General features: G+C 47.9%; 1 protein-coding gene across 2 annotated transcripts in view; it reads left to right on the forward strand.

Annotated features, from left to right (window-relative positions):
* The window catches only part of samd11 (sterile alpha motif domain containing 11), a 49,838-nt gene that overhangs the window by 30,697 nt on the left and 3,477 nt on the right, over positions 1 to 15,664 (forward strand). For both annotated transcript variants that reach the window (XM_085443311.1, XM_085443312.1), the window contains exons 5-10: positions 467 to 559; positions 3,609 to 3,773; positions 8,886 to 9,039; positions 14,030 to 14,145; positions 14,324 to 14,402; positions 14,510 to 15,288. In XM_085443311.1, the coding sequence (XP_085299437.1) occupies positions 467 to 559; positions 3,609 to 3,773; positions 8,886 to 9,039; positions 14,030 to 14,145; positions 14,324 to 14,402; positions 14,510 to 15,288 (1,386 nt within the window). The remainder of the gene's footprint in view (positions 1 to 466; positions 560 to 3,608; positions 3,774 to 8,885; positions 9,040 to 14,029; positions 14,146 to 14,323; positions 14,403 to 14,509; positions 15,289 to 15,664) is intronic.

Raw genomic sequence — 15,664 nt, forward strand, 5'->3', positions numbered from 1 at the left:
CAGACATGATGTCAGCTGAGCGGTATTTCTGAGAGGATCTCGTGCACTTTAGTTCAGTCAGAGGGTTTTGCTTCAACATCTGGAAAAAAGGAAGAAAGAGAGAGGAAGGATGGTGATAACACTTGAGGACAGACTGTTGGAAAGAGATTATGGCACAGAGAGACAGAGCCCCCCTCCCTGCTTTAGATAGACAAACAAACACGTGACTAAGGGGGGCAGATCCGTCATCCACGGCAGTGCAGGGCCTCTCTTTTCTCTGACAGAATATGCACCTCTCCAGACGCCCGTGCCTTGTTTCACTCATTCTGTTTTTCATCTTTCTCTCCTCCTCCTTGGTTATTTTTCACTCGCACTTCTCTCTCTCTTCTACCATTTCCAAAGCAGCCACCATGCACACAGGTAGAGACACAATATTGAGTCTTTACTCTGGTTTTTGTTTCTGATTGGTTTCCGTGTGTGTTTACAGATGACCTTCTAGGCAAGAGGAGAAGCTTCTCTCCCAACAGCAGCAGCGAGTGTCCCTCTGAAAGCAAGAAGTTACGCAGTGTATCCCCCAAAGGTAGGCAGTGTATTTGTGTGTTGTGATGTTACAGATGTGTGAAACTGTTTGAGGGGAAAAAAGACGGAATGACTAAAGAGAAAAGATGGAAGTTGACTCGGCCGCTGGTGAATGTCAGAATGTTGACCCCAAATCATGTTTCTCCAAATATACATGCAAACATCCCTGCAGAGAAAGGTGTTATGGGTGACTACAGGTCACAGAGGCCCACAGAGCAAACGATGTGCCAGATCTCAGTTTGTCACATGCTCCTGGTTGAGATAGGAGCATGTAGAAGCAGCTATCTCGTTCCCCTTTCTTCCTACATATGCACACATTAGAGGGTGCCACCAAAAACGAATAAATAGTTAAATAAAAAACAAAGTTCTTACTTACAAAGTGATTTAATATCAATAAATGAAAACCATTTAGGAGTTTCATTTTTAGCCCTGAAAAAGATCAAACATTGATCACCTCTATATATGTGTGTGTTCCACAAAAAATGAATGAAAACTGTGATTTGAGGGCATGGGCGCCTGTCCCGTCTGTCATCTTCCAAACAAACACATGTGTACAGTAATATCCTCAGGCAGACACACTCATATGAGCATAAGCATTTGCTCTCTAGGTGAAATTAGCACAGCGTAAATGACGGACCTTGACAAGGCACACCTTGGTAAGACGGTGCTCCTCTGTAGTGCTGCAATCCGGGCGCTGTCCTCTATTATTCATATCTCCCTCGTGTGGTGTGAAACCAGGCGCCCGGCGTGGAGCTGGCACGGCCACCGAGTCTGTCCCTCTGGGCTCCTGACGAAGACTTCCTGACTGATGCATTATACAGCAGGCAAAACCCAAGGGCAGCTCACCACACATCTTATCTTTGCAGACTCACAAGCGCTGTGCACACACTGCACTTCTTATTTGACAAACTAATAAAATCTTCTTTCTGAGGGTTAAAGTATGGATTAAAATTTAGATGAGTGAAAGCAGTTGTGTGTGATTCGGATGTAAGACTGAGCTGTGTCGAGCTCGGCGTGATCCCTGTTTTGACCTTTGGCCACCAGGTGACCTTTGACCGACTGCAGTCCTGCCTGGAGCCTCTTTCCTCTTTCTCTGTGTACAGAAGCACTCATTCGTGGCCATTATCGTCTTACTTAGACACAACCCTGCCTCTGAAAGATGCATGGGTTTGTTATTGGTTGAGAATAGTGTGTGTGGGTGTTTGTGTATTCTGGCTCGGTTTCCTTTTAAGGCAAATGGAGGTTTGTGTGTTTTGAGTTTGTGTTTTTGTGCCTCTCACAGTGTGTATGGTTAGGTTTCTGGTTTTAAAAACACAATCTCTGTATATGCTTTGCATATATACATACATGCATTCTTCCTCTGCTGTACATGCACAAACTGAAACTGAAACAAGAGAAACTGATAAAGCAGACTCTGTTTCTGTGTGTGTGTGTGTGTGTGTGTGTGTGTGTGTGTGTGTGCAGCCAGCTGTCCAGAAAAGTGCATTTAAGCCTTGTCAAAACATTGCTGATCCTGTGTCTTAACCTTGAGCTCCGTCCACACCCAAAGCCTGACGCGGCACCTGTACGTGGGTTAGTATTTGTGTGTTATCTATGCTAAGTTACATCTTTTTGCCTCCAAGTGTGGTGACACAAGAGATCCTTTAATGACTAATGCAGGTGGAGAACAGACTAAAAGAGACAGACTGTGAGGGTAGTGTGTGGATGGAGCCAGAGAGATTGGATACCACTGTGTAAATGATGTCTGTTTTTCTTTCAGTTGCAAAGTCGGCACCCCCTGCTGTGTTTAGAGAGCAGGAAAACTTTAGACAGGCACAGACTAGTTGCGCACGCACACACGGACGCACACACGGACGCACACACAAACACTCGAGGACCTTGGGTGGATTAGCTGGAGCTTGTCGGTGGAGACAGAGATGCTTGCGTGTTCGCTTCCTCCCTCACCACCTCCACCCCACCTCCGCTCCTCAGCGCCACTCCTGCTCGCCTGCCCGGGGCCAGACTCAGGTTTCAATAAGGAGGAGGGTGGTAAAAATAACCCCTGCTTCTTTCCTCTGCTTCTCCCTCCTCCACCTCATCCTCTGTCTCCCTTTTCTAACTCCCTAACCACCTTCCTATATCCCCCTCCGTTCTTACCTTAGATCATGTTACTATTGACAGGGAGGGGGAAGAGGGAGGTCAAAGGCAGGGAGATTAAGTATGGGGGACTGACGGCTAGATAGACATCATACACCGCATTGTCTTCGCAACACCCTAAACACAACAGAGAGGTGTTACACACACACGTACCCACACTAACAGTGGTCGAAGCTGAGAGTTGTTTTGTACTGTTGAGTTTTCTGCATTATATACAGTAAGTTTCATCACTGCAGTGTTACCGGAGCTACTGATGCGCTTTGTGTAAGAGAAATTGTGAGTTCATGATGGGGTCAGGCTCTGAACATTAACAATGCATGGCTCTACGCATGTAGCTTCATGTGAAGAGGCTTCCAGTCCACTGGACCTTCATGATCTTTGAAAGCACATGTTCTGACTCATATTTAACATATGCATAAAACTTATACTTGTTTTATTAGGTAAAATGAGAAAATATGACCAAAAAATGCTTAATATTTAGGTATTTCTCAAAGGGTCTAGTACCTTTAAGAACTGAAATCAAATCTTAACTAGAAAAAGTTTGAATCACTATCTGACAATAAAGTTCGCAGTAATGTTAAAGCACAGTGCTTCATGTGTCTGATGTTGAATCGGCTTTTTAGCTGTTGAACTGCAAAATTTCACAAATCTGTGACCTCTGGTTACCATTTAGAGCCACTAATGCTTTGAGGCTGCTAACAGTATTACATTTCATGCAACCTCTTGCTTGTGGCGTGCTCTGCACAATCGTGACATGCAAATGAATGTGGACTGTTCTTCCTATAAATATCTCGTGTGCCACTGAGGTGATAGAAATTTATGGGGAGAGCTTCAGAGCCTGGAGATCAAGTTAAAAGAAATTTCCCGATCAGTTTGCTACTGACAATCGCTAATCCCTCCCCTCCTTTCTGCAGAAAACTCCCAGAGCCCAGGGGTGGAGGCAGGCGGCAGCCACGGCCACATGAGCCCTGAGGAACATTACAGGCGCATGATGTCAGCGCTCAGCGAGCAAGGGTCCTACGAGGAGCAGCAGCAACGCCTCTACCAGCTAGCAAGCAGCATGGGTCTGCCCGGTCACGGTCAGTACACAAAGCTCTGTCTTGCTATTTCTAATCTTTCCCCACTCCACAGATTTTTAAATTCTTAATAGTAATATATATTTAGAAATTCTTACATAAAAGATCTAGAGGTTTCTTTTTGTTCACTTTAATTCAAGCATCTTTTAAGAAACAAAACAAAATAACCCTCCTCCATCACCTGTCGCTAAGTCACTGAGGTGCAGTGCTACCTGGTAACCCTGGAGTACAGCTCTGTGTTCACACTACCATGTAGCACCGTGCCACGCCGCTGCCATTGTGAAACCCCGGCCACTGAGACGGCTGACATTTCTATTTGCGGTGCTTGCCCACCCAGTGTCAAAGTGTCTCTCAGGGTGATTTCTGACCACCCCGACTCTCCGTTGTTAACAACACCCACAAGCCTTCACATGCATCAACGCCATGATTGATCCAGGAGCTCTCATTGGCTGCCTGCCAACCCTCTAAGTCTCACCCAGGAAACCTCTAGTGTGTCACATATTCACTGAGTTTCTATAGACATAAAATCCCCCAGTTTTATCTTGAGGAAACTGGAGTTTGATGGGTGGGGAGGAGAGAAAATGAGAAAAGTTGTTACAGATTGATAAGCTGGCTTCTTGTTCTTGTCGCTGAGCGTGAAATGTTAATATTTTTCTCACATTTTTTCTACAGGATGTAACATTGACTCCGGCCAGTGTCCTTTTTTTTTTTTTTTTTTTTACACGAGTCTTTCTTGCAGTAGTATAAATCCAATCAGTGCTTGGGCCAAATTGTAGTTTGAGCAGCTTTTATTTTTATTTGATTAGTAATGATTTTTAATTGCCGGTTGCAAATCTAGGGGCGAAGCCTATAAAAGCTTTAATTGCACCCCCCCCCCCCCCCCCCCTCCCTCTAGAGTTTAGAGGCAAAATTCTGGGGGTTTTATGGCCCTGGGCTAAGTCTGATCACCGGCTTCCTTTCCCAGAAGCTCTGTCGGTTTTGAGGCAGGCGCTCTGGCGCGATGCTGACATACTCGCTTCCTTTTCTTCACTTCCACATTCCAAATCATTTGATAGTTTCCACATTATCCTTTATTCTGCAAATATGCTTTCTTTGTGCGACCAGCACTTGTGCAGAGAAGAAGAGGCACGGGTAAAGAGGGGAAAAAATTTATATCTATGGAGAGGAAATGAAGAAGGAACACAAATGAGGGAAGAACAAATAAATAACTTCTCCTCGAGGAAGAAATATAAAACAAGTTACAGTTGCCACACACTAAATGAACCCATCACTTAAAGATAATTTCCTTGTGACATAGCACACTCCTGTTTATATGTGTTAGATGCTGTCAGTGGCTGAGGAGCCACGGGCAGTGCAGGCTTTGCTAGTGCTGACAGCCACCCTTCCATATTTCTCTATAAATCCACTGGCTGTTTACAGGTTTATTTGCCAAACACAACACTGCTTCCACATCCTCCCTTTCTCCAATTAACAGGTGGCGCTTGTTAGGAACCACACTGTGAACAGTTTAGGATGTAGGACAGAGGGATGGCTGTTTTGTCTCTTGAGAGGCCGATGTGAATCATTTCAGCGAGAGCGAGCCCCTTGACATTGACCTGGTCTCCAATGAGGCCCCCATGACCCTCTTCTTTAACCACCTACGCCACCCCCACCCCCCCGGGGCCCTCATCTCTCCTATACATTTGCCTCTCATGCTTGCTTTTATACCACCTCCCCTCTTCCTCCTCCTTTTTCCTTACCGCCAACTCTCCCTTTAGCCTTGGTCCCCGCAGAGCATCCTTTCATGTGTTTGAAGTGTGGGGCACAGAAAATGAAAGTGTGCGTGCGTGGAGAGGTGGGGGTGAAGAGCAAGTCTCCTTGCATGCGTCTAGATGTGTGTGCACGCAAATGTGTAGTTGCAACGTGTTGTGTGAGAGGCTCTCTCTCTGGACCTGATGGGCAAAAGAAGAGTACCAAAAGAAGTGATTGGGGGTGTGGGTGTGAGGGGTGGGGGTGGGGGGGGTGGAGGGTTGAAATTGGGGGTGGAGGTGGAGGGGAGGAAGGGATGTAGAAATGGCCAGGAGGACTTTCCCTCCCTCTTCATATGATGAAAGGAGAGTAAAGAAGAGAGAAAAGAAAATGAGAGGTGGGGGTAGAGATCCAGATGAAAGTGAAAGGAGGGGTGGGATGGGGGGGCGTCTTCTCCTGTTTTGTCTCTTGGAGTTCAGTCAGCGTCGAAATGTGGAGCTGTGCGTAACACCTCTAGCACCATCCCAAAAAAGTGAAAAAATCAAGCAGTGCGTTTGGTCAAAGGACGAGGACGTTCAGCATGAGCACACATGCCGCATATTTACAGCTGCATAAGCCTATGATACTGGCTAAATGCTGATAAATGCTTCTTCCTGAAAAGATGCTTAATTTTCTGGTGTATGGTGCGCTTTAGCGGATAGATGCTGGCTTTTGTGTACCTGCCAGTCCACCAAATCCATCACGGGGCCGGCCAAGCTGCATCAGCGCAGCGCTCCCCTGTATTCTCGTGCTGAGGAAAGCCCGGCTTAACTGAGGGGATTTAGGCCCAACTCCCGGAATGGTGGTGGGGAGAAAAATGGGATGGCACAAAAGAGGGATAAGTGGAATGGGTCCGAATGACAAACTGGGACTTCCCAAAATAACTCATGCAAAGAAAGAGGTGTATGCGTGTGTGTGTCCATCTGCAATTAGGACTCTAATTTGTAGTCAGAGGGGCTCTCCTCTTGTGTGCCAGCAGCTGCAACATGAGACAAGAGTTTTAGAGGGGAACATTCTGAGTCCGAGCACCTAATCTGTCCCCCCCCCCCCACACACACACACACACACACACACACACACACACACACACACACACACAAAGAGAAAAAGAGAGGGTTAGAGCCCCAGGTGACTATGCTGCTCTCAGTTCACATGAAAGAGAATTCAAGAGAGAGGGAGGGAGAGAGAAAATATGGACCCAATATTGAAGTGATGCATCGTTTCCATGGAGTGAACATGTAGAGAATAACAGGAAGAAATAATAGACGGAGAAGCAAAGGTCATAAGGCTTGTACTGTGTCGATTTAAGGGAGTATATCACCTGTTACACCTGTCAAATTCAAGGTCTTAGTTACTTTTGGGAAATCATATTTGGGGGTTTTAAGATTGATTTTCATATTTTAAAAATAAATGTCCGGCTGGCTGGACTCCTTTAAAAGTCTAATGAGAAGCATGATGGGAAGTGTAGGATCTCAAAAACACAAACAATGTGTCTGGAAATTTATTAATGTTAGGACGTATGTCGCATTTAGAAATGAAAACATGACAGTGAAACCAAAACGCTGGTCTGCTGCTCATCAGTAAATAAATAAATAACAAATACTTAGAACATTAGTAATTTAATGAACTTTAATGAACGGCAAGTGTTTCATGGCCTCTTAACTTTTCAGAATCCCCTGGAAACATTTATGGCTCAGTGTCATCTGCCTCAGCCAAACTGTTATTTTAAACATCAACTAAAAGTTGGTGTGTTTGCTCCTTGGTCTCCAGCATGGTGAGATTGTTTGTCTCTGCAGCTTTTATTGTGACCATTCTTTCTCAGTTGGGTGCTTGGTGCTCCTAAAGACTAACAAAACTGCTAAAGTAAACCCTTTAACTGAGCCAGACATACAAAATAATTGGTGGAGGTGGGACTGCGACCAAAGGAAACTTATAGAGGTCAACTATCCTACCCTGTCTTCACTGCACCTTGTATGCAAGTGCTCAACAGAGTGTGTGTGTGTGTGTGTGTGTGTGTGTGTGTGTGTGTGTGTGTGTGTGTATGTGTGTGCGCGTGCGCTTTGGGGCTTCAGTTCCCTCTGATCCTTCCCTTATCTCTCACAACCCTCCCTATCCTCCTCCCCCCCATTTACACACACACACACACACACCCTTGTCTGCCGCCAGCAGAGTCCCTCGCGGCCTGGCGCAGCAAACAGATCGATACACCGGAGCTAGGCCGCATTAATATCTGTCGCTTCACCCCCCCACCTCGGCGCCCGCTCAACTGCTTCAACACACGCACACACGCGTGTACACACACACACACACAGCCGGGCACATAAACGTAAGCACCTAAATCACGCAGACACACAGAAACACACATCACACCCGTACCGGCGGCGGAAATGGCCCCTAGCTCCCGAGGGATCTGTCTAATTAAAAAAAAAAAAAAAAAAGTTGGGGGAGGGTTGGGGGGATGGATAGATTGAGGCAGAGAGTGAGAGGGAGGAGAGAGAGCAGGATGGATTTTTCTCTCATTAGAAGCCATGTCTCCTGGTGTGGCCTGGCCTGGCTTGATAATGATGAGTCCTCTTCTCCTTCGAGGGCGAGAGAGAATCGGGGAGAGGGAGGAAAAGAAAGAGAGGGAGAGGGGGATAAGAGAAGAAAGAGATGGAATGAGGCAAGAGGTGGAGGGCATAAGGTGCAGGGGAGAGGGCAGGTAGAGATGGAGGGAGAAGGCACGGTGGTGGTGGTTGTGAGGGGTAAAAACACTCTGCACATACTGTGCTGCTTTTTGCACAGCAGGCTTTTTTTAAAATAAATATCAGAAAAAATAATAGCAGAAATTTTACTTTTCATTCACTTAAATGGGGTCAGCTCAGTTCCAAAGCAAGACACATGGCTTTAAACTCTGTGTGGATATCTGTATATGTAGATGAATGGATAAGAAAATCCATCATTTCAGTGTAAAGATGGAATGAGGCCGAGTGGAGTTCTTAATGATTTATTGGGTGTTTTTATAAGCTGCCTGCATACTTGACCCTTAAATCCATCACTACAGGATAATAAATAACTTTTGAGAGCATGTGCCACTTCTGTTTTTTGTTCTAATAACTTGTATCACATATTAAAAGCCAAATATCAGCAGCTAAATGTATAATTAGTTGAATTGTGTTTTTACAAATGTTCAGTAAAATACAACTGGATGCTAAACTTCATCACCCTTTCTCCCTTTACATCCTCTTTCTTTTCTGATCCATCTTTTCTTTCATATTTATCCCATCTTTGTCACATCAACACTATCATCTCATTTCTTTTCCTCCTGCCGTGCTTTCCCCTGTTTTGCCCCTTTGCTCCGTAATGCAGACATGCTGCGAGCTCGCCAGGAAGCGCTGGCTGCGGCGGTGAGGAATCCAGTGGCCTTAGAAGCTCACCTGCCCTCGGCGGGAAGCTCTTCTTCATCCAGCCAGAGACGTAAGCAGGGCCTGCCGCAGCATCGGGACGCACATTATACCGACAGGTAAAAACATCAGCGCTGCCGTAACCAGCTGTAGCTGTTGAAGCAAATACCGGCATTATTCATTATTAGGAAAAAAGAAACCCTAACACCTGCATCCACCTGGCACATGTATATAACTTCATACCATAAGAGTTGGAGTTAATCACCTGCCAGTTTGCATCAGCACAGCACTGTATAGCACCCCCACCTTCCTCAGCGAGATCTGATCTCATATTTGGCTTTTCCTGTGTGCTGCAGAGTTGGTGTGAGCGTGTGCATTTCCACATACATGGCTAAACTGAGGATCCAATAACCTCTTGGCTACCACTGTGGAGTTGCACGCCTGCACGCCAGCTCTTCCTCCCTCCCCCCCAAAGCGCTGGCCCCTGCGCCTCCCAAACAAAGCCAGGGGCAGCGGGAGTGGGCGGGTAATTGCTTGTCGATTATTTATGTGGCGCGGGGAGAGGCGGGGGATCGATAATGGGCCGGCGGTGCGGCAGCAGGGTGTGTGCGCTTGTGTGTGCGCTTGTGTGTGCATGAGAGAGAGAGAGGCAGAGAGGGGTTGGTGAGGGGCAGGAGGGGGAAATAAGCAGGAAGCAGAGCGGCCAGGCGCTGTGTGGTGCAGCTCTGGGAGACTGTGGGGGTGTATATAGTGTGTGTGTGTTGTGGCAAGATTGGGGGGGGGGGGGGCTGAGTGTTCATGTGTTTGTTCCATTTTTCAAGCTGGCGGTCTGCATGCATACTCATCTATGCGGATTGAATCTGGGTTTGTTTGTGTGAATATGTCTGCTAATTTGTGTGTGCGTGCGCGTGTGTGAGAGAGGCCAGTGGTGCAGTGTGAATGTACTCAGTGAGCCGCGGCTGTTCTCCGACAGCACACAAAGTAATTAGCCACACAGGACCGGGGAGAGTTAACTAGGCCTCACCCTACCTCCATCCGTCCGTCCGTCCGTCTGTCTCTACCTCATTCTTCCCTGCTTGTGCGTTCTGTTTAACCCTCAGTGAAACAGTTTAATCTGTCTATCACTTGTGCTATTGTCCAAGCAGTAGTACAGGAAGAAAAGACAAATGGACCTAAGGCTGCTCGATATAACGATATATATCGGATGACGATATAAAAACGTCTATCGTTTCATTTTACGCTATTGTTTGTTTTGTGGTGTCGCAAAATAAACTGTTTACAGCAATATTTTTTCATGGTTTTGATGGTCACTGTAGTGGCTATATTAATTTCTTAAAGTTCTCTCTTTCTCTTATATTTAATATAACCACACTACGGACGGACAAGCGCCTGTTTTTATGCGTTGTCGTTAGCAACAATAACGGTAAAACCATCACGTGTCCGCTTGTTTATGTTCCACATAAACCTTTCGCAATAAAGCTCAAGATCCTGTTGAGACTTTTCAAAATAAACTGAATCACGTGAAAGAGCAGATTATTTACGGATGAGAAGTAGAAAAGAGCGGCCAGGTGCTAAAAAATAAACCTTAGACTCAAACGTTAGAACAGGCTTTTCCCCGCAGCACGCCGTGTAATAAATACGCACAAAGAAAACGGCGGCCGTTACAACTTATGTCTAAAAATGTATCGTTTCATGCATCGGTTAAAACACTCGACTCCAGCTACACGACGCGCAGCTGGAAACACTTCACGCAAGTCGAGCTGCCCGAGATTCACAGAATTTACAGAAAATGTTACATTTTTGTGATTTATATCGTTATCGGACGATAGAAATAGATAAATAACGATAAACAGAACTAGTAAAAAGAAGAGAGAGAGAGGTGGGGGGGGGGACAGAGAGAATGAGTGCAAAAGTGAGGAGAAAATTAATATGGAGATAATTGGTGTATTGAAAAAAAAATAATAACAGCAATAAAATGAAGAATGAAGGCTGAGGGAGTGAGTTAGAGATGGAAGCGCTCCCCTCTCTTCCTCCCTAACTCTCTCCGTGGCTCACCTTTCCATCGACCCCTCATCATTGATTACCTGGGGCCCATTAGGGCCCATTGTTAAAAACAAATCATTAGGGCCGCTCGATGGGCTTAGAGCCTGGCGTTCCATTTGTCTGGCCTTAAATGGCACTAAGCTCACCAAGCATCTGCAAGGCAAATAGGGGAGGGGTAGAGACAAGTAAAGAGAGTGTGTGTGTGTGTGTGGGGGGGGAACATTGGAGCATAAAGCGGGAATGAAGAAAGGGAAGCAAAAAAGGAAGAGAGGAGATGGGAGATGGCGAGATGACGGAGTAACAGAGAGAGCGAGAGAGAGATGAACAAAAATAGGGAGTGAGGAGATCGGGAGAGTGTGAGATAAGGGGAGGGTGGGAGAGGGAGAGAGAGCGCAAGCGTGGAGGGAGCCTCATCCATTTTAATGAGCTTCCTGTGTAAATGTGTTCCTGCGGAGAAGGAGCCGAAGGCGGCCGCGCGGCGCTCCTAATCCCCCCACGCTCCAGTCATTAAGGGCAGCCCTGTCACACACACTTACACAGACGCACTTATGCACACACACACACTGCCTGGGCTGCTGTGGGACGGGGCCGCTGTCGCCACTCTGACAGGTCGCCACACACCAGTGAATTCCCCAGGAGCCCCTGGCCTCACTGCAGGCAGGAGACACACAGGCTGAAAGAGAGAATCCAGCGATACAGTTTTGCTTGATTATGAGTCCACCTTGCATTTGTGAGTCTGCCTATTTTCAGTCTCTGAGTTTTTTTGCCTCATCTTTTTATAGCATGTCAGTGGTTTGCCAACAAAATGCAAAGATGGTGCAAAAAAAAAGAGAAAATAAAACCACACAGAGAAAAACAGACAAGTACACACAAACACATGTAGGAGCACCCAACACACACACACACAGCGCCAGAGCAAAACGACTAATGTCTGCCACTCCTCCCTCAAAATTGCCTCCTATAAAAAGAGGAAGAGAGGGAGAGATGAAGGAAGGGAGTGGAGGGGAGTGTCAGACAAACACTCCTTCTCTTCTCTCTCTCTCCTCTTTCTCTCTCTCTCTCACTCCCCGTGATTAGGCCTAATTATGGTGGCGCAGACGCCTGGCAGCCCCAGTCATGCAGCTTTAATTGACCGTTATTCATTTGAGGGCTAACGCTAGGCAAGGGTAGGCGGTACAAGAAGAGGGAAGAAGAAAGGGGGAATATCAGAGGGGTGTGGGGGGGGGGGGTGATGGGAATTTGGCATGCGGGAGCCATGGTCGGGCGGCGCGGGGGGGGGGGGAGGCTTGGGGGGCGCCTTAACGTAGCCTAGTGGAACTGCGCGTCGGAAGGCTAATTGCTAGCCCTGAGGGATTAGGCCAGGTGATTACACACTGGGCGGTGTAATTACATAAGCAGCGGCTAGCGGGGCCCCGGCTCGCGGCTCCAGGGTCACGCGCCACAGCCCTCACCCAAGATTAATTGGAGCTGCCACTGGAGTGCGAGGCACCGCCGGAGAGAGCGGTTATACGATTAGCATTAACATTTCAGCGGCGGAGGCGATCGATGAATGCTGCCGCCCCCCCATTCCCTCCCCTCTCCAGCACACACACCCACCCACCCTCTCAGTGCTGCCTCTGCCACCTCACACCTCCCACACCACCCCATCTCATCCACCAGCTCTCGTAGATGTGCCCTCCCTCTTCACAGTTCCCCTCTCTCTCTCTCTCTCTCTCTCTCTTTTCCCTCACCATTTAGTGAGGCGGGAGACATGCAGGCGCTGGCTAATTTGAACACGGTTGCAAAACAATATTTGCGGTCGCATGTGTCCCAGTGTTGGTTTTGACTCTGTTGTTTTCCTCAGCTTGTTTCCCGTGTATGCTTTTGTGCGGCGGCAGTCGCGCACAGCTGAGCTCTGATTGGTGTGATTGCAGCAGCTCGGGGAGCAGAGAGGGGAGTGAAGTGGAGACGTGTGGGTAAAAGAAGCTCGAGCTTGAGCTCAGGAAAAGGCCCTGGAAAAGGCTCGAGAGAGGGTAGAGAGACAGAGCGGGCGGGCGGCATCATCATCCACTCTGGGATCAAAGCCTCGCACACTCTGACGCCTTCAGTGGGTCAAAGTGCACATGCCTCACTTTTCACACATTACGTGCTGCTTCAGAAGCCATATTCCCGCGCCCCCAAGGATGCACGCCAAACTGAAAGAGGGACAGAATGACAGAAGGGAGGGGAAAAAGGGAAGTGATGCACAAGGCGAAAACAGGATAAGATGAAGGGATGAGGAGAGATAAAAATACACAGGCAAAAGGAATAACAGTAGAGAGCAGACAGATTTTTCAGAGGTCATAGAGAAGGAGAGAGAAGGGAGTAAAGAACAGAAAAAAGGTGGGTAATACAGAGGGAGAGATGGAGAAAGAGGGGGAAAGGTGAGAGGCACCTTTCCCCCTCAAAGAGGACAAAAGACTAAGCCAATAATGGAGAGGCCTTTTCAGAAACAGGGGTTGTAGGATGCTCCATCTTTTCACTGGCTTCAATGCAGCCTGGAGAGAGGGAGGGAAGCAGGGAGAAGAGCACACAGAAAAAAGGGGAGAGGAGGAGAAGAGAGGAGGGATGAGTGTTAATTAGAAGGTCCTTCAGCCCGTGGCCCCGGTCAAGACGCAGGGGCCGCCCCAGCTGTCGGAGCATGACACACTGGCATTGTGCATTCAGCCCTCATTATGTGTGTGGGTCTGGAGTTGTGGCGTGTATGTGTGAGGCGGCAGGGGAAGGAAAGGCTGCAGTCCAGGGTACAGCAATGGCCAGCGGCGCTTGCTGCGGCGTGACAAGACTGATGAGGCGCTGGGGCGACATGAGGGCCTCTGGAGCACCACTGATAAAAATACACTGCATACATTGGCAGTGTGGCACCATTCGCGCACGCACACACACAGACACACAGAGCAGCAGCTGAAATTTTCTGAGAAGAGAGAGGGGAAAAAAATCAAAATGTGAAGTGAAAACTGTTCCACTGACGTAGGAAGTCGCGTGTGCTGAACATTCGTGTTATTTCAACCTATTTAGTAAAATTAAAATTGAGATTTGTGTCCACAGAGAAATGTCCCATCCTCCACCCCTACTGTCCCCTCCAACTGCTCCTCACATCGCCTTAGGACCTCACTTGCGGCCTCCTTTCCTTGGCATGCCCTCTGCTCTTTGCCAAGCCCCCGGTGAGTCATAAGTAATTCTAAGGCCAGATGGATACTTTTGCACAACACACAAAGAAAATCAAATTTTCACCCTAGTATTTCTTTTTGGCACTTTGATTTAGTTTGTAACATGTTAACTCAAAGATTCCTCCAAAACTTGGGACATTGCATTGTTACATTTGTGCTGTTTTTGTTACAGGTTACGGTTTCCTTCAGCCAGCTCAAGCAGAGCTCTTTGCCCGCCAACAGGAGCTCTTGAGAAAGCAGAACCTGGCCAGGTGTGTTTAATAAAGTGATGATGAAAGCCTACATCAAAAGTATTAAGATATGGGTTTAGGAAGCTTTTGGACTGTGTGGTAAACCTCTCTGTGTTTCGCTGCCGCAGACTTGAGATGTCAGCCGAGCTGCTGAGACAGAAAGAGTTGGAAAATCTCCACCAGCGACAGCAACAGCAACGTCTGTTGGGCTCTGACCCTCTGGGGGCTCTACCTCCTGGAATTCCTCTCGACCATCCAGCATTGCGGAGCCTCCATGACATCCCAGAGGGCCATCCTCTCCGCGAGGAACTGGCCCGCCGCACGAACGCAATGCTGGTGCTTCGACACGGGGCTACCACGCCCCTCCTAACACTCAACCACCAACAACAGCAACAACCGGGGGCGTCGTCCACACCCAAAGACACCCAGCCGCAGAGCTCCACTGCTGGCACAGATGCCGAATCCAGAAAGATGGCCCGCAGGGTCCCCCAGACGCAAATCCATAGTGGGGATCACAGAGAAGGAAGGGAGGACAGAGGAAGGGAGGAAGACATGGAAGTGCACGAAGAGGAAATGAAGGACTCAGACAGCGAGACAGAGATGTGCGATGAGAGGCTGGAGAGAGTCGGTGCCAAGTCCAGCAGTAAACCCAAGGACAGGGGTAAAGACACTGGCAGCAAGGGAGTGTGTGACAGTGCCAAGGAGACTGTAGAGCGCTCAGGCAGGCTGAGCGCCCCTTGTAGTTCTACAGGTACAGAGTCCCCCAGTCGCCACCTTTTTACCACTGGACTGGGCAAAACCGATCTGAAGTACCACCTGCCACCAGGGTTCCTGCCACCGCTACCTGCTCTTCATGCCCAGTCATTTCCCTTCGGATTCCCCTACGCCAACCCTTATTTTCACACGGGTGAGAGACTCAGACGCGCACACACGACACACAGAGCTCAGAGCTGACACGTGAAATCCATTAGAATCACTCTCTGTGCGTGTCTCTAGTGTGGAGGCCTCTCCCTGTTAGGGCCTCTTCCTCTGACCCCAGGGTGACCCACATGCACGCCACCAACAGCACAGCCACGTGGGCAGAAGGGAGGGATTGAGGGGGTTGTTGGTTTGCAGGCATAAAGTGGGATGACATAGCAGCAAGCGGCACGTTTACTTTATGAAAGCATAAGAAAAGACTGGTAATGAGCACCTGAAGGAAACTGTAACAGTCATTTATTAAATGAGTTTAAGATATCTATTAGTTTACTTAACACAGACACTTAAAACCAAACCAAAAAAAT

Source organism: Copadichromis virginalis, linkage group LG20 (assembly GCF_057382275.1).
Source record: "Copadichromis virginalis isolate Kocher_CV1m ecotype Utaka linkage group LG20, C_Virginalis_male_GT1.1, whole genome shotgun sequence".
Lineage (NCBI taxonomy): Eukaryota > Metazoa > Chordata > Actinopteri > Cichliformes > Cichlidae > Copadichromis > Copadichromis virginalis.